Consider the following 24,190-nt stretch of genomic DNA (forward strand, 5'->3'; position numbering starts at 1 on the left):
TAGGACAGGTTGGTGCTAAAGAAAGCATGCAGGTAATAAACAATCACTTCTCTTCACTTAGTGTAGCTTATTCAAAATAATTGTGGAGTCATCCAACATATTATGTCATGCACAGAATGTCATACATTATTCCTACAGTGTAGGAAGAAACTGCAGATGCTGGTTTACACCAAAGATACACACAATTGGTGGAGTAATTATGAGGGTCAGGCAGCAGCTCCGGAGAAAAGGAATGGGTGACATTTTCGGACCCTTCTTCAGACTGAGACTCTTCCTGAAGAAGGGTCTTGACCAGAAATGTCACCTATTCCTTTTCTCCAGAGTTGCTGCCTGACCGGCTGTAATACATTATCAGTCTGAAGAAAGATTCAGACACAAAACGTCAGCGATCCATGTTTTCCAGAGATGTAGCCTGGCTTGCTGAGTTACTCCAGCACTTTGTGTCCTTTTCGATTAGCATCATCTGTTTTTCCTTGTTTTCACATAAAACAGCACAGGAACAAGCCCTTTGGCCCACAATGTCTGTGTTGAACATGATGCTAATCTCCTCTTCCTGCACATGATCCATATCCCTCCATCCCCTGCATATCCATGTGCCTATCTAAAAGCCTCTGAATCGACACTATCAGATCTGTCTTCACCACCACGCTGGCCGAGTGTTCCAAGTTTAGTTTAGAGACCCAGCATGTCTTTAAATGGAAACAGGCCGTTTTGCCCACCGAGTCTATTGATAATCCATTTACACTAGTTCAATGTTATCCCACGTTCTCATCCACTTCCTATACACTAATAGTTCAATTAGATTAATTGACCTCAGTAAATTGCCCCAGGTGTGTACATGAACTACATACATCAAACAGTTCTATACATATATATAAATCTGCACATAGGCACAAATATATGGTATACACACATACATACATACATACATACATACATACATACATACATATATATATCTACACAGATAAACTGATGGATCCCGACCCAATACGTCACCTATTCCTTTTCTCCAGAGATGCTGCCTGACCAGCTGTTACTCCAGCATTTTGTATCTATCTATATGTGTATATATATATATACATATGCTCACACAGAAACACACGAATAAGAAAACTCTTTGCTATATAAAGCTGAAATCCTCCCATATAATATATGTGATTTTATATATCTATAAATGTATGCATGTGTGTATGTTTGTAGTGGAACTCCATGTTACCCCTTGGTAATGTTCTTCCATCGATAGCAAGGGTAGTCCCTTTCACGTTTTGGAACTTTGTGGAAAAACACAAACTTAGCATGGGTCAGCATGCTGTTGCTGAATATATCGCTTGATAACACTTCAATGATTTTACCCATTATTTCATTACTTTTCTGATGTTCCAAAATAGTCTGAGAGAATACTAAGCGACTAAAGATTTTTTTTGATTTTTGGACAGGGTAGAGATTGGCAATGTACTGCAGAGTATAACTTACAGCATGACGTGTTGTTTCTCCATTCTACACACACTCCTGCTTGTGTGCACAAGGCAGCATAGGTTTGCAGGGCTAAACAAAGTGTCGTCGACAGCCCTCCGTCAGTGCACACATCGTAGACACAGTTGTCAAAGTAATTCTTGGGAGGAACTATCGCGTGGCATTCTTTAAATAATCCTGAAAGAAAAATATATAAATTTAAATCGGAAATTTCCAATTCAGAATGTTATTCCCGACAACCAAATTTAGAAAAAAAGACACTAAGAGTTTAGTTTAGTTTAGTTTATCGTCATGCGTTCCGAGGTACAGTGAAAAGCTTTTATGTTGGAGTAATTCTGTGGGTCAGGCAGCAATTCTGGAGAACATGGATAGGTGATGTTTCAATCAGAACCCTTGTACAGAGTCTGAAGAATGGTCTTGACCTGAAATGTCACGGAATCTCTCGAGGTGTTGCCTGACACACTGAGTTACCCCAGCACTATGAGTCTTTCCTATCCCAGCAACTGTCCAAGTGTCTGTCTGTCTGTCTGTCTGTCTGTCTGTCTGTCTGTCTGTCTGTCTGTCTGTCTGTCTGTCTGTCTGTCTGTCTGTCTGTCTGTCTGTCTGTCTGTCTGTCTGTCTGTTTGTCTGTCTGTCTGTCTGTCTGTCTGTCTCCTACCACTATACATATATATCTATATTGAAAATATGGTGACATAATGGGTCAATGGTGTCATTAAAAAAATCTTTACCTTGTCCATATATATATATTTTTTTTAATTGTATTTTTATATATTTTATTCTGAATAAAGTTTATTAATAAATAATATCTTGTCCTCAGATATGACACTGTAACTTAAATTACTCAATCTCTCCGTTAGATTCCAACTACAACATATTTACGCACATTCATTATTCTGCTGAATTAGAATTCTTAACCAATGGCTTATTTTCCATTTTCCCCATGAAATCCCTTGTGCTTTCCGTAAATAAGGAGCGTGTCTTGTCATAGTGAGAATGTCTATCTTTTTCTCAGGGGTGCAAAATGTACTGAACGGCAGGTCGTGGACAGAAGAAATCGCTTCATTGAATTGCAACATTTGAGTTACATCCCACAATTATCAGCTTGAGATCATTGTGGGGATTGTCTGGTTATAGGTTTTATGTACGTTATCTGTGGTAACTAGTTGCTTCATTTTCTTATGCCTACCTGTTGGATCTGTAATCATCCCACAAGCAGTATCATTTTCTGCATTCTCCTTATCAGCTGGGTCACATTGAAAACCGCTCCCGCCATGATTACACCTAAATTTGCAAATAAAAGAAACAAATGCAATGAGAAATATGTGCAGGTCGAGGTGTCAGTGGTGGGCCGCTGGAGACCCTGCAACAGCCTGGGATTCTATTAGAGTGACTGCCGCTCCAAGATGCCGAGCTCGCGGACCAGACAGGCCTTCAGCGGCACGGAGCGTCGGAGCAGTTGTGGAGAACATCGACAGCATCGCCTGGCCTGTCCGACCCCTACAACTCCGACCCAGTGCCGCCACCAGGACCGCGTGCCTTTATGGCCAAGATAAGACTCTACATTTTTAACAACTTTGAAACTTCAAGGGTAAAAAATGGCGTTGAAAATGTGGTGATTCTTGTACATTGCCTCAGTGCAATCGACTATCTTAAACTCTTGTACTTAAATATGATTGTGCCTATGTCCGAAGAAGGGTCTTGACCCAAAACATCAATTGGTGGTAAACTTACTCAGTTTCTCCGTTATCGACTTGCCAACTCTCTCCAAGCATATTAGAGTCTGCTGCAAAACTGCCATTGGGCATAATAATGTCATCATCGGGGTTATCATTGGAGTTACCTAAATAATACAAACAAAAGTTTCCATTGATCGTTTGAAATTTGCTCAATTCTTGATGACAGTATGCTCTGACAATGTCTTTTCCATTCCTAATGTTTGCAATAATGCTGTTGGAAATGTGCTGCACAGTGGTGCAATGGTAGAGCTGCTGCCTCACAGCACCAGAGACCCAGGTTCGATCCTGATCTCGGGAGTTGTCGGCACGGAGTTTGTACGTTCTCCCTGTGACCGTGTGGGTTTCCTCTGGGTGCTCCAGTTTCCTCTCACATCCTCAAGATGTGCAGATTAGCAGGTTAATTGGCTTCTGTAAATTGTCCCTAGTGTGTGGGATAGAACAAGTGTGAATGGGGTGATCGTTGGTCGACGTGGACTCAGTGTGCCGAAGGGACTGTTTCCAAGCTGTATCTCTAAAACTAAAACGAAGTATTCTGGGACAATGAAGGGTTCCTCCCTGAAATGTCTTTTCCATTTCTAATGTTTTGCAATAATGCTGTTGAAAATGCTTTAATACATAAATTATCAACAGATTACGTCAAAATAGATTTCTCGGCACTGGTTGAAATATAACGGCATCTGGTGCAAAGTAAGTCTTTCAGCCATGGAATAATCCAGCTCTGAACCACTTCCTTTAGCCCACCGTGACCACGATTACGCATCCAATTACACTAATCGCACACTAATCCCATTTTATTTCTGCCACATTCTGATCAATAACTTTCTGACTCTACCACTCACCTATACACGAGGAATAATTTTAAATGGCCAATTAACCTACAAACCTTTCAGATGTGTGAAGAAACCCACACAGTCACAGGGAGATCGTGCAAACTCCACCAGGATGGAACCCTGGATTCTGGCTCTGTCAGGCAGCAGCTCTAGCTGTTGTGCCATTGCACCACTGGTTTGATAATTATTTAGTAATGAATATCCAACAAATGTCACCAGTAACATGTTAAGAGTAGAAGAGTCCAGTAAACATCATTCTTTAAAGAGATACACACAGGGTGACAGGCGGATTGGTAGCATATGGAATTTATTGTTTAGTGCTAAAAAAGGCATGTGGCCTACTTGTTTTTGTAGGTCGGGCATTCAGTATAAGAGTGAGGAAATCATGTTGCAGCTTTACAGGACTTTGGTCAGGCTGAATCTGGAGTATTGTGTGCAGTTCTGGTCGCCCCCAATACAGGAAGGATGCGGAGGCTTTAGAAAGGGTGCAGACGAAGTTTACCAGAATGATACCTGAATTTAGAAGTATTAGTTACAGGGAGAGGTTGGACAGACTTGGATTCTTTTCTCAAAACAGTTGTTTGGCAGTTAAAAATGAATACCACTCCTACATTTAAAGACATAAAAGGGCATGCATACACTCGGTGACCATCAAAGCATTATAAGAAAAGACACAAAGTGCTGGAGTAACCCAGTGGGTCAGGCAGCATCTCTGGGGAACATACAGAGGTGACATTTCGGGTCAGGACCCTTCTTCAGACTGATTGTGGCTGGAGGAGGGAAGAATGCTGGAAGAGAGGAGGGCAGGACTGGTGAGTGATTGGGAAATACAGATGGGAAGAAAGCTGGAGGAGAGGAGGGGCAGGACTGGTGAGTGATAGGTGCATACAGGTGAGGGAGGTTTTTGAATAATTACAAGTATGGGCTTACCACACAGACCACAAAGCAGTCCAGAATATATGGACGGCACAGACACGTCTACATGGTGGTAACCATCAAACCTCACCAACAAGCCAAAGTTAGTCTCCAGTAAAACGTAGCCACCGCTTATCCGTACCACCAGACGGTCCGTGATCGACACGGGCAGGTTTACCCATTCTCCATTCAGCTATCGAACAGAACAAAAATGCCACAATTTATTTAAGAGCAAGGGATCGCAATTAAATAATCCCAATCTACATCAACAATTTTCACCTGACCTTAAGAAATAAAACGCAGGGCAGCACAGCGACGCAGCAGTAGAGTTGCTGCCTTACAGGGTCAGAGACATGGGTTTGATCCTAACTGGGGGTGCTTTCTGTACGGAGTTTGTACATTCACCCCGTGACCGCGTGGTTTTTCTCTGGGTGCTCTGGTTTCCTCCCACACTGCAAAGACATGCAGGTTTGTAGGCTAATTGGCTTCTGTGAATTGTCTCTAGAGTGTAGGATAGAGCTGGTATACGGGGTGATCGATGGTCGGTGCAGATTCGGTGGGCCAAAGGGACTGCTTCCGCGTTGTATCTCTAAAGTCGAAAGTAAAGTCTAACATACCGTTACACAATGGTAATGCTCATGAACTTTCAAAGACCTTAATTGATTTTATTGACACACAAATTCAAATCCCCAATGTCAACCTAGGAATTTCTTTTCCATTAATTGTATAATAATTTATTTTTTAGTATGTGATTACGGAACCAACAGATCTCCGTAAGAATCCACCTGCTTTGGTAATGGTTTTCAAGGAAGAAAATCTGCTGTTGGCTGACAGTTTAGTTTAGTATAGTTTAGAGACACAGCGTGCAAAAAGGTCCACTGAGTTCACGCCGACCATTGATCACCCGTTCACACTAATTGTATGTTATCCCCACCTTCTCATCCATTCCCTACAACTGCTGGTAATTTACACCCATTTCTCCCATTACATCGCTCCCTCTTTCCACATCTCCCCATCCCCTTCCACCTATATCCTTTCCTCTGGTTTCACATTTTGCGCCCCTTCTCTCCTTTTCTCACATCCTTCTATCTTTTTCCCATCTCTCGCCTTTGTTGACCCACCTGCCAATCAAAGCCCCCTCTCCTCACGTATCCACCTATCACTTACTAGGTTTTGGCTTGCCCCCACCTCTCTTCCAGCTTTCTCCCCCCACCCTTTCTACGTCAAAGTCCCGACCTGAAATGTCACTTGCCCATTCCCTCCACTGATGCTGCCTGACCCACTGGGTTATTCCACCACTTTGTATCTTTTTTTGTGGATCAGCATCTGCAGTTACTTGTTTCTCTCTCTTAGATTAGTTAAGTTGTGTGTTAAGTCTAAATGCGTGCAAAGCAATGAAATGTCACGTGACAATAAAGTATTCATTCATTCATTCATTCATTCATTCAGTCTACATTGTCCCATCACATGTGCCCAGGGCATGGGCTCAACAAAGAGTGAAGAAGGGACTCAAAGAAGGGACAGAGGATCTAGGGGGGGGTAGAGGAACTGAAATAATTTTTCATAAGGCGAGAAATAGTATTGGGTAGACTAATGGGACTGAAGGATGATAAATCCCCTGGGCCTGATGGTCTGCATCCCAGGGTCCTCAGGGAGGTGGCTCTAGAAATAGTGGATGCATTGGTGATCATTTTCCAATGTTCAATAGATTCAGGATCAGTTCCTGTGGATGGGTGGACAGCTAATGTTATCCCACTTTTCAAGAAAGGAGCAAGAGAGAAAATGGGGAATTACAGACTAGTTAGCCTGACATCGGTGGTGGGGAAGATGCTGGAGTCAATTATTAAAGAGGTAATAACGGTGCATTTGGATAGCAGTAAAAGGAAAAGGCCAAGTCAGCATGGATTTATAAAAGGGAAATCATGCTTGGCTAATCTTCTGGAATTTTTTGAGGATGTGACAAGTAAAACGGATGAAGGGGAGCCAGTGGATGTAGTGTATCTAGACTTTCAGAAAGCCTTTGATAAGGTCCCGCACGGGAGATTGTTGACTAAAATTAGAGCACATGGTATTGGGGGTAGGGTGTTGACATGGATAGAAAATTGATTGATAGACAGGAAGCAAAGAGTAGGGGTAAACGGGTCCTTTTCAGAATGGCAGGCAGTGGCGAGTGGAGTGCCGCAAGGCTCGATGTTGGGGCCACAATTGTTTACCATAAATATTAATGATTTGGATGAGGGAATTAGAAGCAACACTAGCAAGTTTGCGGATGACACAAAGCTGGGTGGCAGTGTAAACTGTGAAGAGGATGTTGGGAGGTTGTAGGGTGACCCTGGACAGGTTGAGTGAGTGGGCAGATGCGTGGCTGATGCAGTATAATATAGATAAATGTGAGGTTATCCACTTTGCCGACAAAAACAAGGAGGCAGAATATTTTCTCAATGGAGTTAGGTTAGGTAAGGGGGAGGTGCAGCAAGACCTGTGTGTCCTTGTACACCAGTCACAGCAAGTTGGTGTGCAGGTACAGCAGGCAGTGAAGAAAGCTAATGGAATGTTGGCCTTGATAACAAGAGGATTTCAGTATAGGAATAAAGAGGTTCTTCTGCAGTTGTAGTGGGCCCTGGTAAGACCACATCTGGAGTATTGTGTACAGATTTGGTCTCCTAATTTGAGGAAGGACATCCTTGTAATTGAGGCAGTGCAGCATAGGTTCACGAGATTGATCCCTGGGATGGCGGGACTGTCATATGAGGAAAGATTGAAAAGACTAGGCTTGTATTCACTGGAATTTAGAAGGATGAGGGGGGATCTTATAGAAACATATAAAATTATAAAAGGACTGGACAAGCTAGATGCAGGAAAAATGTTCCAAATGTTGGGCAAGTCCAGAACCAGGGGACACAGTCTTAGAATAAAGGGGAGGCCATTTAAAACTGAGGTGAGAAAAAAAAATTCACCCAGAGAGTTGTGAATTTGTAGAATTCTCTGCCACAGAGGGCAGTGGAAGCCAAATCACTGGATGGATTTAAGAAAGAGTTAGATAGAGCTTTAGGGGCTAGTGGAATCGATGGATATGGGGAGAAGGCTGGCATGGGTTATTGATTGGGGACGATCAGCCATGATCACAATGAATGGCGGTGTTGGCTCGAAGGGCCGAATGGCCTCCTCCTGCACCTATTTTCTATGTTTCTATCAAAGCGTGTCCTGTCCATTCCCTACGCAGATGCTGCCTGACCCACTTGAGTTCCTCCAGCACTTTGTGTCTCTGTTTTACCCAATCTCCAGACTGATCATGAGTTTAAAAGCTGAGTGCTAAGGTATGTACTGTAATAGTTTTGAAAAAAAATAACCCTGAATAAAAATACTCACCTGGACTTTACGACCTTGCATGATTGAAACTGTGTTGTTGTGTACAGCCACGTGTACGGATTTAACGTAGGACACTTTGGTGTTGGCCCCTCTATGCTCATTTGTTGCTGACACATCAAAGTAAGGTAGGCTTGAAGAAGCAATGCACAGCTTAGAGAGCACGTACGTGCACGTTCCCATGAAGTGATGAACACGCGTGTCGAACGTGTTGTAGTGAGGATCTCCTGAGGCACTGCAAGTGGCACGAACTGTAGAGAAACATTTAACATGTGAAGTATTGTCATCTACCAACCTATCTCAGTCTTCCACCATAGAGCATCTATCTGAACATATCTGAGCATAAAGCCGTGCAGCACAGGAACGGGTCCCTTGGCCCACAATGTCCATATCGAACGATGCCAAGTTAAACTAATTGCCTCTGCCTCCACATGATCCATATCCCTCCATTTCCTGATATCCATGTGCTGACCTAAAAGCCTCTTAAACGCCACTATTGCATCTGCCTCCGCCACCACCCCAGCAGAGTATACCAGGCACTTACTATCCTCTGTGTAAAAAAAAACATGTGCCACACTTCTCCTTTAAACTTTGCTTCTTCTTCTTGCGTTTGAGGCAGCAGAAATTATGTAACGTCCTCCAGCCAGTGCAATGTGCTGTTGTCAAGGGCCGTGAGGTCTACCCCTCCACCAGGGGGACGGAGGACAGTCCAGTCGAAAATGACGTGCTGCGCTGTTTGCTAGTCTGCTCCACACACACAGGCTGCTGATGAACGCAACCCCCTCCTCTCACCTTAAAGTTATGCCCTCTAGTATTTGACATTTCCACCCTAGAAAAAAAGGTTCTGACTGCTACCCCATCTATGCCTTTCAGCATTTTACATACTTCTATCTAACCACTCCTCATAGGTATTATCCCTTAATCCAGGCAACATTCTGCTAAACCTTTTCTCTACCCTCTCCATGCTCAACATAATCCCAAGACTTGTTCCACCCAGTCATTCCTTCTTCTACCAGGTCCCGTCTGACAGATGATACCAAAAATTAAAAGGACGTATCACCTTTAAGTGCGGAGTAATTTCTTCTCCTCTGTTTTCAGGCTTCTGAATGGTCCTTCCATCAGCTAGGGTTCTACCTGATTCACCTGTTTCCCATTGCAGACATTGGACATTGTCCATGGTCCTGATGCGCTACAATGCTGAGAAGTATATTCTGCACTCTATATATCTTCCCCTTTGCTCTACCTATTGTAGTTGAGTTTGACTTGATTATAACTATGTATATGATTTGATTGCATCGCATGCAAAACAAAGCTTTTGCCTGTACCTCGGTACACGTAACAATGATAAATCTGAACCTCAACCTATAGGACTTTATTCCTTGAAGCGCAGGAGGCTCAGCGGTGAACGTTTAGTGGTGTATAAAACATGAGGGTGATGTTATTATGTGGTTATGATGTTTTTGGAAAGACGTCAAGGAAGAAGATTAAAGTTGAAGCTGAAAAGCCCCAACCTAGAAGGTGACACACTGAAAACTGGAACAAACAAGAAAACTGTAAAGTTCTTTGTCTGGCATGCTCACGATGGGCAGAATTGCCTCCTGCTATGCCAGGAATTCAACCATTCTGTTACACTCCAATAAAAAGCAGCACAATGAAGGTCCCAATTCACATGCACATTGCTTGCCTTTATCAGACTTCACAGTGCTGGTTATCATTGTGGTGGTGGTGGTGGTGGTGGTGGCAGTTGTTGTGTCACATCCCACTGTTGGCAAAAGATGGCACAGACTTAGAAGTTTATCACTGCCTTAACTTTCATACAGTAACACATTTGATCCCATTCCCAGCCCACTGATGAGAGGACAACAGAAAGTGTGTCCACAGTCATAGACTCATACAGCATGTTAACAGACTCTTCGACCCAACACATCCACACTAACCAAGATGTCCCACCTACCCACATGTGGTCCATATCCCTTTAAACCATTCATATCCATGTACCCATCCAAATGTCTTTTTAATGCTGTTATCTTACCTGCCTCAGCTACCTTCTCTGGCAGCTCCTTCCATAAACCCACCAAACCGCTCCGAGAAAAGGTTGCCCCTCAGGTTCCTATGAAATCTCTCCCCTCTCACCTTAAATCACTTTTACATCACTTTTGTTATCTTCCTGGGAGTTAAACAACTCTCCTGCTGTTTACAGTATTCTAATAACTTAGTTCATCTCCTCTCTCCACATCTCCACAGATGTTGCCCAAACAATTTGCTGCAGTTTCTATCTTTTTGATTAATTTCTTGATCATTTGCCCGAATATCATTTACGTCTCACAGTGTCACACATTTGTTTGATAACATTCTAGTAAAGCACATTTATGGCACCATTTATTGTAGTGTTTGAAGGCTATGTTCGCTGGAGTTTAGAAGGATGTGGTGGGGGGGGGGGGGGGGGGGGGGGGTGTCAGAGGGGGAAATTGAAACCTACCGGATAATGAAAGGACTAGACAGAGTGGATGTGGAGAAAATGTTTCCAGTAGTGGGAGAGTTTAGGACCAGTGGGCAAACCCTCAGAATAAAAGCGTACCTTCAGAATGGAGATGAGGAGGAATTTCTAGCCAGAGGGTGGTGTTTCTGAGGAATTCATTGCCACAGGCGACTGTGGAGGCCAAGTCAATTTATAAAGCGGAGATTGATAGGTTTTTGATTAGGAAGGGCATCAAAGGTTATGAGGAGAATGGGGTTGAGAGGGAAAAATAGATCAGCCATGGTCGAATGTCAGAGTAGACATAATGGGCTGAATGGCCTAATTCTGTTTCTATGTCCTATAGTCTTATGGTTACTGTCAACTGTGCATCAAGAAGGAGAATCAGTGCAACATTGATCGTCATCGCGGACACCAATGCTTGAATAAGTATTGTTCACATTTAAAACCAAAGGAGCTCCTATATACGTCAAACCAACCTCCACAACATCCGGCGTGGAAGGAAATGTCATCCACAGCAATATCACTCCGGTAGTCATTGCCACGAACTGCTTCAAGGATGATCTGTCAGAGAAAGGATCACAGTATCATAGTGCACTCTAGTTACTTTGTAGTCACATGTACCTCGACACAAGGTAAGGCTTTGTTTGCATACAATCCAATACAATTAGGTAGCGCAGTGGCACAGTGGTAGAGTTGCTGCCTTACAGTGCCAGAGACCAGGGTTCAATCCTGACTCGGGGTGCTGCCTCATGGAGTTCTGTACGTTCTCCTTGCGACCGCGTGGGTTTTCTCCGGGGGCTCTGGTTTCCTCCCACACTCTAAAGATGTGAAGGTTTGCGGAATAAATGGCCTCTGTAAATTGACTATAGTTGTAGGATAGAACTAGGGTACTGGATGATGGTTGGTCAGCTTGGTGGGCCAAAGAGCCTGTGTCCACACTGTATCTCCAAAGTGTCATGTGTACTGATGAATAGTCTGTAAATTGTAAATTGCCCCCAGTGTGTGGGAAGGACTAGTGTACAGAATGATTGCTGATTGGCGTGGTCTCGGTGGGCCGAAGGGTATGTTTCCGTGCTGTGTCGCTAAACTTAACTAGATCACAGTCACAATGCGCTAAATAGCTTCCACTTGATCGTTGATTTTCCCTGATTTCTCCCATCCAGAGGGACCTCATGTCTGATTCTTGCAGATTACCTGTGAATTTGGAGGGAGGTAGAAGTCTATTTCTCCCATTATCCACCTGTTGCCCATATTTCCAGTCACCGACCACTCCAGGTTCATCATTCCATGTTCAACCTGGTAAACGTTCAACATCATAGTTCGGGCCACTCCAAATATGTGGTACCAGAATCGCATGCAGTGAGCCCCTCCGTTTGCACATGGAGGGCTGACCAAGTGGGCTCGGTCTCCTGGTTTGCCATCGTTGCCTTCCAAGTAAATGTAGTGACCACCTGTGCACACAAGAAGCTTTGTCGGTCAGGAAGAAACCCACTGTGCAAAGACTCAGCACGGACCTTGTGCCACCTCACAAGGGCGGCACAGTGGTGCAGCAGTAGAGTTGCTGCCTCTTAGTGCCAGGGACCCGGGTTCGATCCTGACTACGGGTGCTGTCTGTGCAGAGTTTGTACTAATTTCACACCGGGGATGAATAAAGTTTTATCGTATCGTATGATACGTTCTCCCCTTTACCGTTTTCTCTGGATGCTCCAGTTTCCTTCCACACTCCAAAGATGTACAGATTTGTCGGTTAAGTTGCTTTGGTAAAAATTGTAAATTGGCCCGAGTGTGTGGGATAATGCTAGTGTACGGGGTGATTTCTGGCCCGCGCAGACTAGGTGGGCTGAAGGGCCTGCTTCCGCGCTGTATCTATAAACTAAACAAAATAAACTAAACCTACCTGCAGTGGTGTGGTCATAGGTGGGCCCTGTGTTAGGCGAGGGTGTCGGCCCACTGATGCGTTTCCAGTCCAACGTGTCGGCCTTGGATTGCGTCCATTGGCACAGGTCACTATCAAAGTTACAATCCCAGAAACAACCTGTGGGTTTCATACAGTCAGATCAGTCGATTGAATGTGCTCAGCAACAGGTAGAAGTAAAGATAGACATCAAATGCTGGAGTAACTGAGAGGTCAATCAGCATCTCTGGAAAAAACAGACGTGTCACGTTTTGGGTCAGGAGCCTTCTTCCGACTCTGGAGAAAAATGATGGGTGACGCTTCAGGTCAGGACCCCTTTTTAGAGTCTGGAGAAAAAGGATCTGTGATGTTTCAGGTTGGGTCCCTTCTTCAGACCAGCATCTGTAGTTCTCTGTTTCTCCAACAGGTAGAAATAACTCTATATGTTCAATATCACGCTATTCCAGGTGACTATCTTCTCTCAATGCTTTGAGAGGGTGCAGAGGGTGTTTGCCAGAATGATGCCTGAATTAGGCAGGTATTAGCTTCAGGGAGAGTTTGGACTGACTTGGATCAGAGGCTGCAGGGAGACCCGAGAGAAGTATATAAAATTATGAGGCATAGATGGGATAGACAGTCAGAACATTTCTCCTCGGGTAGAAATGTCAAAGAAAAGCAGCCATAGTTTTAAGGTGAGAGGGGCAAGGTTTAACAGAGATGTGCAGGAATAGTTTTGTTTTAAACAGAAGGTGGTGAGCACTTGGAATGCGCTGCAAAGGGTGGTGGTGGAGGCAGATACGATAACAGCGATTAAGAGACTTTTGGATAGGGACATAGATATGCAATGAATGGAGGGATATGGATTACATGCAGGCAGAGGCGGGTTGGCCTCAACGTTATTTTCAGCACATTGTGGGCCGAAGGGCCTATTCCTGTGCTATACTGCTTCACGTTCAATGTTGTCCTGCTTTCGAACTGGACTGACAGTTCATCACCATACCTTCAACCCCTCCCTCTGTTTCCAATGTTTCTCTGGGTCTCAGGTCCAACCTCCATCTCCACCACCTGACTCCAACCCGATCACATCTTCCAAACCAAACCCTCAGGGCGGCACAGTGGCTCAGTGGTAGATTTGCTGCCTCACAGTGTCAGAGACCTGGGTTCAATCCTGACAATGGGTGCTCCGCTCTAAACGGAGTTTGTACGAATCCTCCTTGTGACCGCGTGGGTTTTCTCTGGGTGCCCTGGTTTCCTCCCACATTCCAAAGACGTGCAGGTTTGTAGGCTAATTGGCATCAGTAAACTGTGAAAATTATCCCTAGTGTGTAGCTTAGTGCCAGTGATCCTTGTAACTTTGCTAGAGGTGATTGCTGGCTGCGCAGACCTGATGGGCCGAAAGGCCTATTTCCATGCTGCATCTCTAAACAAAGGTAACTACTAAAGTAAAGTAAATCAGTTTGAAGAAGGGTACCGACCCAAAATGCTGTCTGTCCATTCACACCCTAAATGCTGCCTGCTTCTGAGTTCCTCCTCCTTTGTGTTTAATTCCATAAAGACATTGAGGAGGAGTCCCGAGCTGAATGTACACTGTCTATTTTGAATGCACAACATTTTACCAAGGGTAGGAGAATCAAGAAACAGATCTGAAACAGATCTGAATTAAACAGAAACAGATCAAAAAATAGGTCTGAATGAATTTTGTACCATTTTTACCAGTTTTTTAAATCTTCGCCTGACATGGTGACAGAAAATCAATCAATGCATGCAAACGCAGCTTGTAATGAGAACTTGTAAACGTCAGAAATCTTGTAGACGTTACTCAAAAATATTGCTACGCCGCACAATTCATAAGTAGACAATAAAATGGAAATACCTAAACATCATTTGTGTAACCATATTCAAACAACTCATTAACAGCTGGAAAAAAAAGACACAAAAATGCTGGAGAAGTTGGATGGGTGACGTTTTGGATCCGGATCCTTCTTCAGACATCTCCAGTGGAGAACCCAGATGGCACCTATCCATGTTCTCCAGAGATGCTCCCTGACCTGCTGAGTTGCTCATATGCCATAGGAGTACAAGTAGGCTATTCAGCCCATCATTGTCCCATTAGGGCGGCACAGTGGCAGAGTGGTGGAGTTGCTGCCTTACTGCGCCAGGGACCCGAGTTCGATCCTGACTACAGCTGCTGTCTGTGAGAGTTTGTGCGTTCTCACTGTGACTGCGTGGGTCTCCTTCAGGTGCTCAGGTTTCCTCCCACACTCCGAGTACATTAATTTGCTTCGGTAAAAATTGTAAATTGCCCCTAGTGTATAGGATAGTGCTAGTGTACTGAATGGTCGTTGGTCAGTACAGACTCTGTGGGCTGAAGGGCCTGTTTCCATGCTGTACCTCTAAAGTAAATTAAAGAGTGTACTCCAGCACTTTGTGTCTTTTTGTAAGCCAGCATCTGCAGTTCCTTGTTGTTTCTTCGTGTGCAGCTGCGGTTTCTGAGGGAAAATGTGCTTTATTTAAATCCCGGATTTCTCCATTGATCAGATGCAGGGATAAAGCAGAAGATAGGCAACTTACTTTTGTCTGCACAGCCGCTCTGCTGCCTCCAATCGCCCAGCAGAACGCCAGCTGCTTCACAGGCTTCTTGCGTTTGAGGCAGCAGAAATTATGTAATGCCCTCCAGCCAGTGCAATGTGCTGTTGTCAAGGGCCGTGAGGTCTACCCCTCCACCAGGGGGACAGAGGACAGTGCAGTCGAAAATGATGTGCTGCGCTGTTTGCTGGTCTGTTCCACACATGCAGGCTGCTGATGAATGCAACCCCCTCCTCTCACCTTAAAGTTATGCCTACTAGTATTTGACATTTCCACCCTAGAAAAAAAGGTTCTGACTGTCTACCCCATCTATGCCTTTCATCATTTTACATACTTCTATCAGATCTCGCCCCAACCCCCGGCGTTATAGAGAACACAGTCCAAACTTTCCTAACCACTCCTCATAGGTATTATCCCTTAATCCAGGCAACATTCTGCTAAACCTTTTCTCTACCCTCTCCATGCTCAACATAATCCCAAGACTTGTTCCACCCAGTCATTCCTTCTTCTACCAGGTCCCGTCTGACAGATGATACCAAAACTTGAAAGGACGTACCACCTGTAAGTGCGGAGTAATTTCTTCTCTGTTTTCAGGCTTCTGAACGGTCCTTCCATAAGCTAGGGTGCTACCTGATTCACCTGTTTCCCATTGCAGACATAGGACATTGTCCATGGTCCTGAAGCGCTACAATGCTGAGAAGTATATTCTACACTCTATATATCTTCCCCTATGCTCTACCTATTGTAGTTGAGTTGGACTTGATTGTAACTATGTATATGACTTGATTGGATCGCATGCAAAACAAATCTTTTGCCTGTACCTCGGTACACGTGACAATGATAAATCTGAACCTCAACCTATAGGACTTTATTCCTTGAAGCGCAGGAGGCTCAGCGGTGAATTTATAGTGGTGTATAAAATCATGAGGGTGATGTTATTATGTGGTTATGATGTTACTGGAAGATGTAAAGGAAGAGGATTAAAGTTAAAGCTGAAAAACCCCAACCTAGAAGGTGACACACTGAAAACTGGAACAAACAAGAAAACTGCAAAGTTCTTTGTCTGGCATGCTCGCGATGGGCAGAATGGCCTCCTGCTATGCCAGGAATTCAACCATTCTGTTTCACTCCAATAAAAAGCAGCACAATGAAGGTCCCAATGAAGGTGTGTAGCTTCGTGCCAGTGACCCTTGTAACTTTGCAAGAGGTGATTGCTGGCTGCGCAGACATGATGGGCCGAAAGGCTTATTTCCATGCTGTATCCAAGGTAACTACTAAAGTAAAGTAAATCAGTTTGAAGAAGGGTGCCGACCCAAAATGTCAAAATAACCTTTTTGTTACAAATTACAGTACTGGGTATGGTTAATAGAACAATATAAAAGTATGAGAGACCCTAAAATTATAGGGTAGGCAGTCAGAACTTTTTTCCCAGCATGGAAATGTCAAATACTAGAGGGTATAGTTTCAAGGTACATAAGTATTAGATCAATGGGCCCCAACTGCGTAGGCGCGGACCCGTTGGGTTCCCATTGTGATGTGGAACACTCATTGACGTCATTGTGACGGAGGTATTACTGCGCAGGCGCGGCTGATGGGCAGGGCAAGCGGAAAAGGAACTTATTAAAGTTTAAAAAGTGATTACAAAATTTTTTAAAGTGAAAAACCTTTAAAATATAACAACCATTTGAACCGCAGGCCAATGGTGAGTAAGGTGGGCCTCAAATTGTTGCACTACTGTGTACCGTTTTGGCTGTATTTCGGGAACAAACGAGAGTTTTAGTATATAGATAGATGTGCGAGGCATGTTTTTTTTACACAGAGGGTGGTGGGTGCCTGGAACGTGCTGCCAATGGTGGTGGTGGAGACAGATACAATAGTGGTGTTTAAGAGGCTATTACATAGGCACATGGATATGCAGGGAATAGAAGAGTGTGGATCATGAGTAGGCAGAGGAGATCAGTTCATCTTGGCATCATGTTCGGCACAGATATTGTGGGCCGAAGGGCCTGTTCCTGTGCTCTACTGTTCCATGAAAACATTTACTTTCAATACTGACTTAATTAATCAGCTAGCAACAGTTTCCATCGATGGGAAATGGAATTAAAAAGCAGATTAGCTAGTATATTTTTACTAGAAATATAGAAAAACTGAACTCAAAGCAGTCTTGAGGATTCAATGTCTGAAACATCTTGACATTTCACAAATGCAATGACTCAGTGGGTCCCACGAACAATAACATTTATGCAGTCGTGGGTCTGTATTTTATTCTTTTCGTACAATCACTCACCTTGCATCTGGCAGCCCAGAACTCCATCCCATATCCCACATATCTCATGCAGTCCGCAAGCCGTGGTTTTACAGAGAGTGACGTTGTTGCCCATGCATTTACAGCGCTCCGTGCAGTTTTCATATGTGAGCCAGCTTTCATACCTCTGAAACAAATCCAACAAGATGACACTGTTAAAGCAAATGGTTCAACGTGAGAAATAGCTGAATGGTTATACATTTGAAGGTTGAAGTTTAGTTCATTGTCACGTGTACCGAGGCAGAGTGAAAAGCTTTTTTCTTTGCGTGCTCACCAGTCAGTGGAAAGACTGTACATGATTACAATCTAGCCATTCACAGTGTACAGACACAGAATAAAGGGAATGATGTTTCGTGCAAGATAAAATCCAGTAGAGTCCAATTAAAGATAGTCTGAGGGTCTCCAAGAAGGTAGATGGGAGGTCAGAACCACTCTCGAGTTGGGGATAGGATGCTTCAGATGCCTGATATTAGCTGGCAAGAAATTGTCCTTGAATCTGGAGGTGTGCGTTTTCACACTTCTGTACCTCTTGCCTGGTGGGAGAGGGGACAAGAGGGAGTGACCGGGGTGAGAGTGGTCCTTGATTATGCTGGTGGCCTTGCCGAAGCAGCCTTGTAGTTAAAAAGTCAAAGAGTCGTACAGCATGGAAACAGGATATCATTTCATTGGCACAGAATAAGGTGGCCATTGTTTACTCACAGATCAACCAAGCGCTACGAAAGGAATCGTGCTTCTTCAAGCCCAAATAATTTATTATTTAAATAACATTAAAAACAAATCTGTCTGAAAAGTATTTCTCCTTGCCATTTTATTGGATGTGCTAACCGAAAGGCTGGCCAGAGGGAAATCAGATGTGCGTTTATCCGACAGGACAATCTCGGGAATCAAATCAAGGTGGGGGGAGCAGGGATGGACACTGAGGCAGGTCTGTAGTGTTGAGTTTTGCTGCGCAGGTTGGTGGAAGCATGTTTTTCTGTCGTAGCAAACAACAAAGAAAAGTTCTAAAAGAGTCATTTAAACCCAAAACATTTTATGTTCATTTGGAGACTATGAGTGATCTGGATACGAGGGACCTCAAAGACTATCCCCATCTCTGGACTTTGTCCACCCACCCATCAGCCAGCACTTTGTGTCTATCTGTGCTGCTCTAGGGTTGTTGGACAACGTTGGGCCACATTGCGTTATTGACCATCTCCATGTTTCTGGCGCAGAGTCCATACCCAAGAAGCTTCACGAGCAGAAAATCCAGGCTTGGGAACCCACCAAAGGCCACAATGTGGAGTAGCAGAACGGGGAGCAACGGGAATCGTATCTACGTTTTACTTTTTAACCAGCCTCCAGTGTAACTGCTGTCTGTCTTTGATGCTGACAGAAGCACTAATATGTTCAGTTTCTCCAGAGATGCTACCTGACCTGCTGGGTGTCTCCAGCGCTTTGTGTGTCTTTCTTTTAAATGCATTTTGAATTCATTTATATTCAAGCAACTTGTGTGATTATTACAAGCAAATGGATTTACCTGATAATATTTGTTGTTGTGCTCACAGCCACACTGACTGTTCGGAATACAGGTGTCTCCACTAAGAGTGTATCCAGGGTCACAGAAACATCCTTCAACAGATGGTAGAAGACAGCTGTCAGGTGCAGATGACTCCATGCAGGTAGTGGGACAACCTGTGCCACAAGTCTCATAGTGGCTACCACTAGGACAGGTTGGTGCTAAAGAAAGCATGCAGGTAATAAACAATCACTTCTCTTCACTTAGTGTAGCTTATTCAAAATAATTGTGGAGTCATCCAACATATTATGTCATGCACAGAATGTCATACATTATTCCTACAGTGTAGGAAGAAACTGCAGATGCTGGTTTACACCAAAGATACACACAAATGGTGGAGTAACTATGAGGGTCAGGCTGCAGCTCCGGAGAAAAGGAATAGGTGACATTTTGGAACCCTTCTTCAAACTGAGACTCTTCCTGAAGAAGGGTCTTGACCAGAAATGTCACCTATTCCTTTTCTCCAGAGATGCTGCCTGACCGGCTGTAATACATTATCAGTCTGAAGAAAGGTTCTGACCCAAAACGTCAGTGATCCATGTTTTCCAGAGATGTAGCCTGGCTTGCTGAGTTACTCCAGCATTTTGTGTTCTTTTTGATTAGTAGCATCTGTTTTTCCTTGTTTTCACATAAAACAGCACAGGAACAAGCCCTTTGGCCCACAATGTCTGTGTTGAACATGATGCTAATCTCCTCTTCCTGCACATGATCCATATCCCTCCATCCCCTGCATATCCATGTGCCTATCTAAAAGCCTCTGAATCGACACTATCAGATCTGTCTTCACCACCACGCTGGCCGAGTGTTCCAAGTTTAGTTTAGAGACCCAGCATGTCTCTAAATGGAAACAGGCCCTTTTGCCCACCGAGTCTACTCTGACCATCGATAATCCATTTACACTAGTTCAATGTTATCCCACGTTCTCATCCACTTCCTACACACTAGGGACAATTTGCATGTGTGTATGTTTGTAGTGGAACTCCATGTTACCCCATGGTGATGTTCTTCCATCGATAGCAAGGGTAGTCCCTTTCACGTTTTGGAACTTTGTGGCCAAACACAAACTTAGCATGGGTCAGCATGCTGTTGCTGAATATATCCCTTGATAACACTTCAATGATTTTACCCATTACTTCATTACTTTTCTGATGTTCCAAAATAGTCTGAGAGAATATTAAGCGACTAAAGATTTTTTTTGATTTTTGGACAGGGTAGAGATTGGCAATGTACTGCAGAGTATAACTTACAGCATGACGTGTTGTTTCTCCATTCTACACACACTCCTGCTTGTGTGCACAAGGCAGCATAGGTTTGCAGGGCTAAACAAAGTGTCGTCGACAGCCCTCCGTCAGCGCACACATCGTAGACACAGTTGTCAAAGTAATTCTTGGGAGGAACTTTTGCGTGGCATTCTTTAAATAATCCTGAAAGAAAAATATTTAAATTTAAATCGGAAATTTCCAATTCAGAACGTTATTCCAGGCAACCAAATTTAGAAAAAAAGGCACAATGAGTTTAGTTTAGTTTATCGTCATGCGTTCCGAGGTACAGTGAAAAGCTTTTTTATTGGAGTAATTCTGTGGGTCAGGCAGCAACTCTGGAGAACATGGATAGGTGATGTTTCAATCGGAACCCTTGTACAGAGTCTGAAGAATGGTCTTGACCTGAAATGTCACGGAATCTCTAGAGATGTTGCCTGACACACTGAGTTACCCCAGCACTATGAGTCTTTTTTTGTAAACAGGCATCTGCAGTTCTTTGCTTCGACATTCAACATTTTTTAAAGTTAGAGCCACAAGGAACTGCAGATGCTGGTTTACAAAAATAGGCACAAAGTGCCGCAATAACCTTTGTCTAAAAAAAGTCCCGACCCGAAACTTTGCATATAAATGTACTCCAGAGATAGTACCTCACCCACTCCAGTACTTTGTGTCAATTATTGAAGTTAAATGTGTAAAACCGAGTGGGAAGCTTTGGAATTATGTTGCAGAATGATCCTGTGGTTTATTTGCATTTTGAACAAAGAAAGTATTTTAACAAGCAGAAAGCTTAATTGCTTTGACTGCATTAAACTAGGTAATCGTCCCATACACGCACAGTTATTTTGCACTTCCATATTTCATAACGCATTGATTAAACTGGGGTTAATTTGAGGCAAAATTCTGTTTTGTTAGATTTCATCAGGGGTGAGAGGATTTAATGATTTCAAAATGTTCTCTAAAGTGGGATAGAAGCAATGGTTCAATAGGAGTAATAGCCAAATTCATACACAGAAATATGATATGATAACAAATCCTCTTGCTCTCCCCTGCTAACTAATTCCAAGGAGGGGCATCCTGGCAGTCAAAGAGTCAAGGAGCACAGAAACAGGCCCTTTGGCACAACACATCCATGCTGACCCATCTAAAGTAATCCCTTTTGCCTGTATTTGCGACATATCCCTTGAAACCTTTCCTATCCATGTACCTCCTCTGGGAGCTCGTTCCATATTCCCACCACCCTCTCAGGTTCCGATTAAATCTTTACACTCACACCTTAAACCTATGTCCTCTGGTTCTCAATTTCCCCTACCCTGGGTAAAAGACTCTGCAATCATCCTTTCAATCCCCTTCATGACTTTATATACCTCTACAAAATTTAGTTTAGTTTAGTTTAATTTATGAATCATATAAACTGGGGTACAAATCTTATTTAGTTTTCTTTTGTAGAGTCATATTGCGTGGAAACAGGTCATTCGGCCCAACTTTCCCATGCCGACACGATCTACACGAATCCCGCCTGCCTGCAATTGGCCCATATCCCTCGAAACCTTTCCTATCCCAGCACCTGTCCAAGTGTCCAGGGGCTGAGTCCGGTGGGTCCCTTCAAACAAGGAAAAGGATGTCACCCCAGGGGGCCACATGAGTGGTAGGATATCTATCTATCTATCTATCTATCTATCTATCTATCTATCTATCTATCTATCTATCTATCTATCTATCTATCTATCTATCTATCTATCTATCTATCTATCTATCTATCTATCTATCTATCTATCTATCTATCTATCTATCTATCTATCTATCTATCTGTCTATCTGTCTATCTATCTGTCTGTCTATCTATCTATCTCCTACCACTATACATATATATAAAACCAAAAATGTGCAAAAATATTTCAGATAAACTCAATGTTTATGCATTCAATGGTGTCATTGAAAATATGGTGCCATAATGGGTCAATGATGACATTAAAAAAAATCTTTACCTTGTCCATATATATATATATATTTTTAAATATATTTTTATATATTTTATTCTGAATAAAGTTTATTAGTAAAAAATATCTTGTCCTCAGATATGATACTGTAACTTAAATTACTCAATCTCTCCGTTAGATTCCAACTACAACATATTTACGCACATTCATTATTCTGCTGAATTAGAATTCTTAACCAATGGCTTCTTTTCCATTTTCCCATGAAATCTCTTGTGCTTTCCATAAATAAGGAGCGTGTCTTGTCATAGTGAGAAAGTCTATCTTTTTCTCAGGGGTGAAAAATGTACTGAACGGCAGGTCGTGGACAGAAGAAATCGCTTCATTGAATTGCAAAAATTGAGTTACATCCCACAATTATCAGCTTGAGATCATTCTGGGGATTGTCTGGTTATAGGTTTTATGTACGTTATCTGTGGTAACTAGTTGCTTCATTTTTTTATGCCTACCTGTTGGATCTGTAATCATCCCACAAGCAGTATCATTTTCTGCATTCTCCTTATCAGCTGGGTCACATTGAAATCCGCTCCCGCCATGATTACACCTAAATTTGCAAATAAAAGAAACAAATGCAATGAGAAATATGTGCAGGTCGAGGTGTCAGTGGTGGGCCGCTGGAGACCCTGCAACAGCCTGGGTTTCCATTAGAGTGGCTGCCGCTCCAAGATGCCGAGCTCGCGGACCGGACACGGCCTTCAGCGGCACGGAACGTCAGAGCAGTTGTGGAGAACATCGACAGCATTGCCTGGCCTGTCCGACCCCTTCAACTCCGACCCAGTGCCGCCACCAGGACCGCGGGCCTTTATGGCCAAGATAAGACTCTACATTTTTAACAACTTTGAAACTTCAAGGGTACAAAATGGCATTGAAAATGTGGTGATTCTTGTATATTGCCTCAGTGCAATCGACTATCTTAAACTCTTGTACTTAAATATGATTGTGCCTATGTCCGAAGAAGGGTCTTGACCCAAAACATCAATTGGTGGTAAACTTACTCAGTTTCTCCGTTATCGACTTGCCAACTCTCTCCAAGCATATTAGAGTCTGCTGCAAAACTGCCATTGGGCATAATAATGTCATCATCAGGGTTATCGTTGGAGTTACCTAAATAATACAAAAAAAAGTTTCCATTGATCGTTTGAAATTTGCTCAATTCTTGATGACAGTATGCTCTGACAATGTCTTTTCCGTTTCTAATGTTTGCAATAATGCTGTTGGAAATGTGCTGCACAGTGGTGCAATGGTAGAGCTGCTGCCTCACAGCACCAGAGACCCAGGTTCGATCCTGATCTCGGGTGTTGTCGGCACGGAGTTTGTACGTTCTCCCTGTGACCGTGTGGGTTTCCTCTGGGTGCTCCAGTTTCCTCTCACATCCTCAAGATGTGCAGATTTGCAGGTTAATTGGCTTCTGTAAATTGTCCCTAGTGTGTGGGATAGAACAAGTGTGAATGGGGTGATCGTTGGTCGACGTGGACTCAGTGTGCCGAAGGGACTGTTTCCAAGCTGTATCTCTAAAACTAAAACAAAGTATTCTGTGACAATGAAGGGTTCCTCCCTGAAATGTCTTTTCCATTTCTAATGTTTTGCAATAATGCTGTTGAAAATGCTTTAATACATAAATTATCAACAGATTACGTCAAGATAGATTTCTCGGCACTGGTTGAAATATAACGGCATCTGGTGCAAAGTAAGTCTTTCAGCCATGGAATAATCCAGCTCTGAACCACATCCTTTAGCCCACCGTGACCACGATTATGCATCCAATTACACTAATCGCACACTAATGCCAT

The 24,190-nt window shown here is 43.3% G+C and overlaps 1 protein-coding gene across 1 annotated transcript in view; it reads right to left on the reverse strand.

The window, feature by feature from the left end:
* Positions 1-1,215: 1,215 nt before the first annotated feature.
* Positions 1,216-24,190, reverse strand: part of LOC144599054 (IgGFc-binding protein-like) — a 188,162-nt gene continuing 165,187 nt past the window's right edge. Inside the window, exons 90-104 of the mRNA XM_078409777.1 lie at positions 23,396-23,504; positions 22,850-22,944; positions 20,393-20,569; positions 19,107-19,306; positions 17,573-17,717; positions 12,703-12,840; positions 12,000-12,256; positions 11,282-11,366; positions 10,011-10,088; positions 8,330-8,577; positions 4,976-5,153; positions 3,211-3,319; positions 2,666-2,760; positions 1,477-1,653; positions 1,216-1,274 (exon numbers count right to left, since the gene is read on the reverse strand). Coding sequence (XP_078265903.1) covers positions 1,216-1,274; positions 1,477-1,653; positions 2,666-2,760; positions 3,211-3,319; positions 4,976-5,153; positions 8,330-8,577; positions 10,011-10,088; positions 11,282-11,366; positions 12,000-12,256; positions 12,703-12,840; positions 17,573-17,717; positions 19,107-19,306; positions 20,393-20,569; positions 22,850-22,944; positions 23,396-23,504 — 2,150 coding nt within the window. The remainder of the gene's footprint in view (positions 1,275-1,476; positions 1,654-2,665; positions 2,761-3,210; positions 3,320-4,975; positions 5,154-8,329; positions 8,578-10,010; positions 10,089-11,281; positions 11,367-11,999; positions 12,257-12,702; positions 12,841-17,572; positions 17,718-19,106; positions 19,307-20,392; positions 20,570-22,849; positions 22,945-23,395; positions 23,505-24,190) is intronic.

This window comes from Rhinoraja longicauda, chromosome 13 (genome assembly GCF_053455715.1).
Source record: "Rhinoraja longicauda isolate Sanriku21f chromosome 13, sRhiLon1.1, whole genome shotgun sequence".
NCBI lineage: Eukaryota > Metazoa > Chordata > Chondrichthyes > Rajiformes > Arhynchobatidae > Rhinoraja > Rhinoraja longicauda.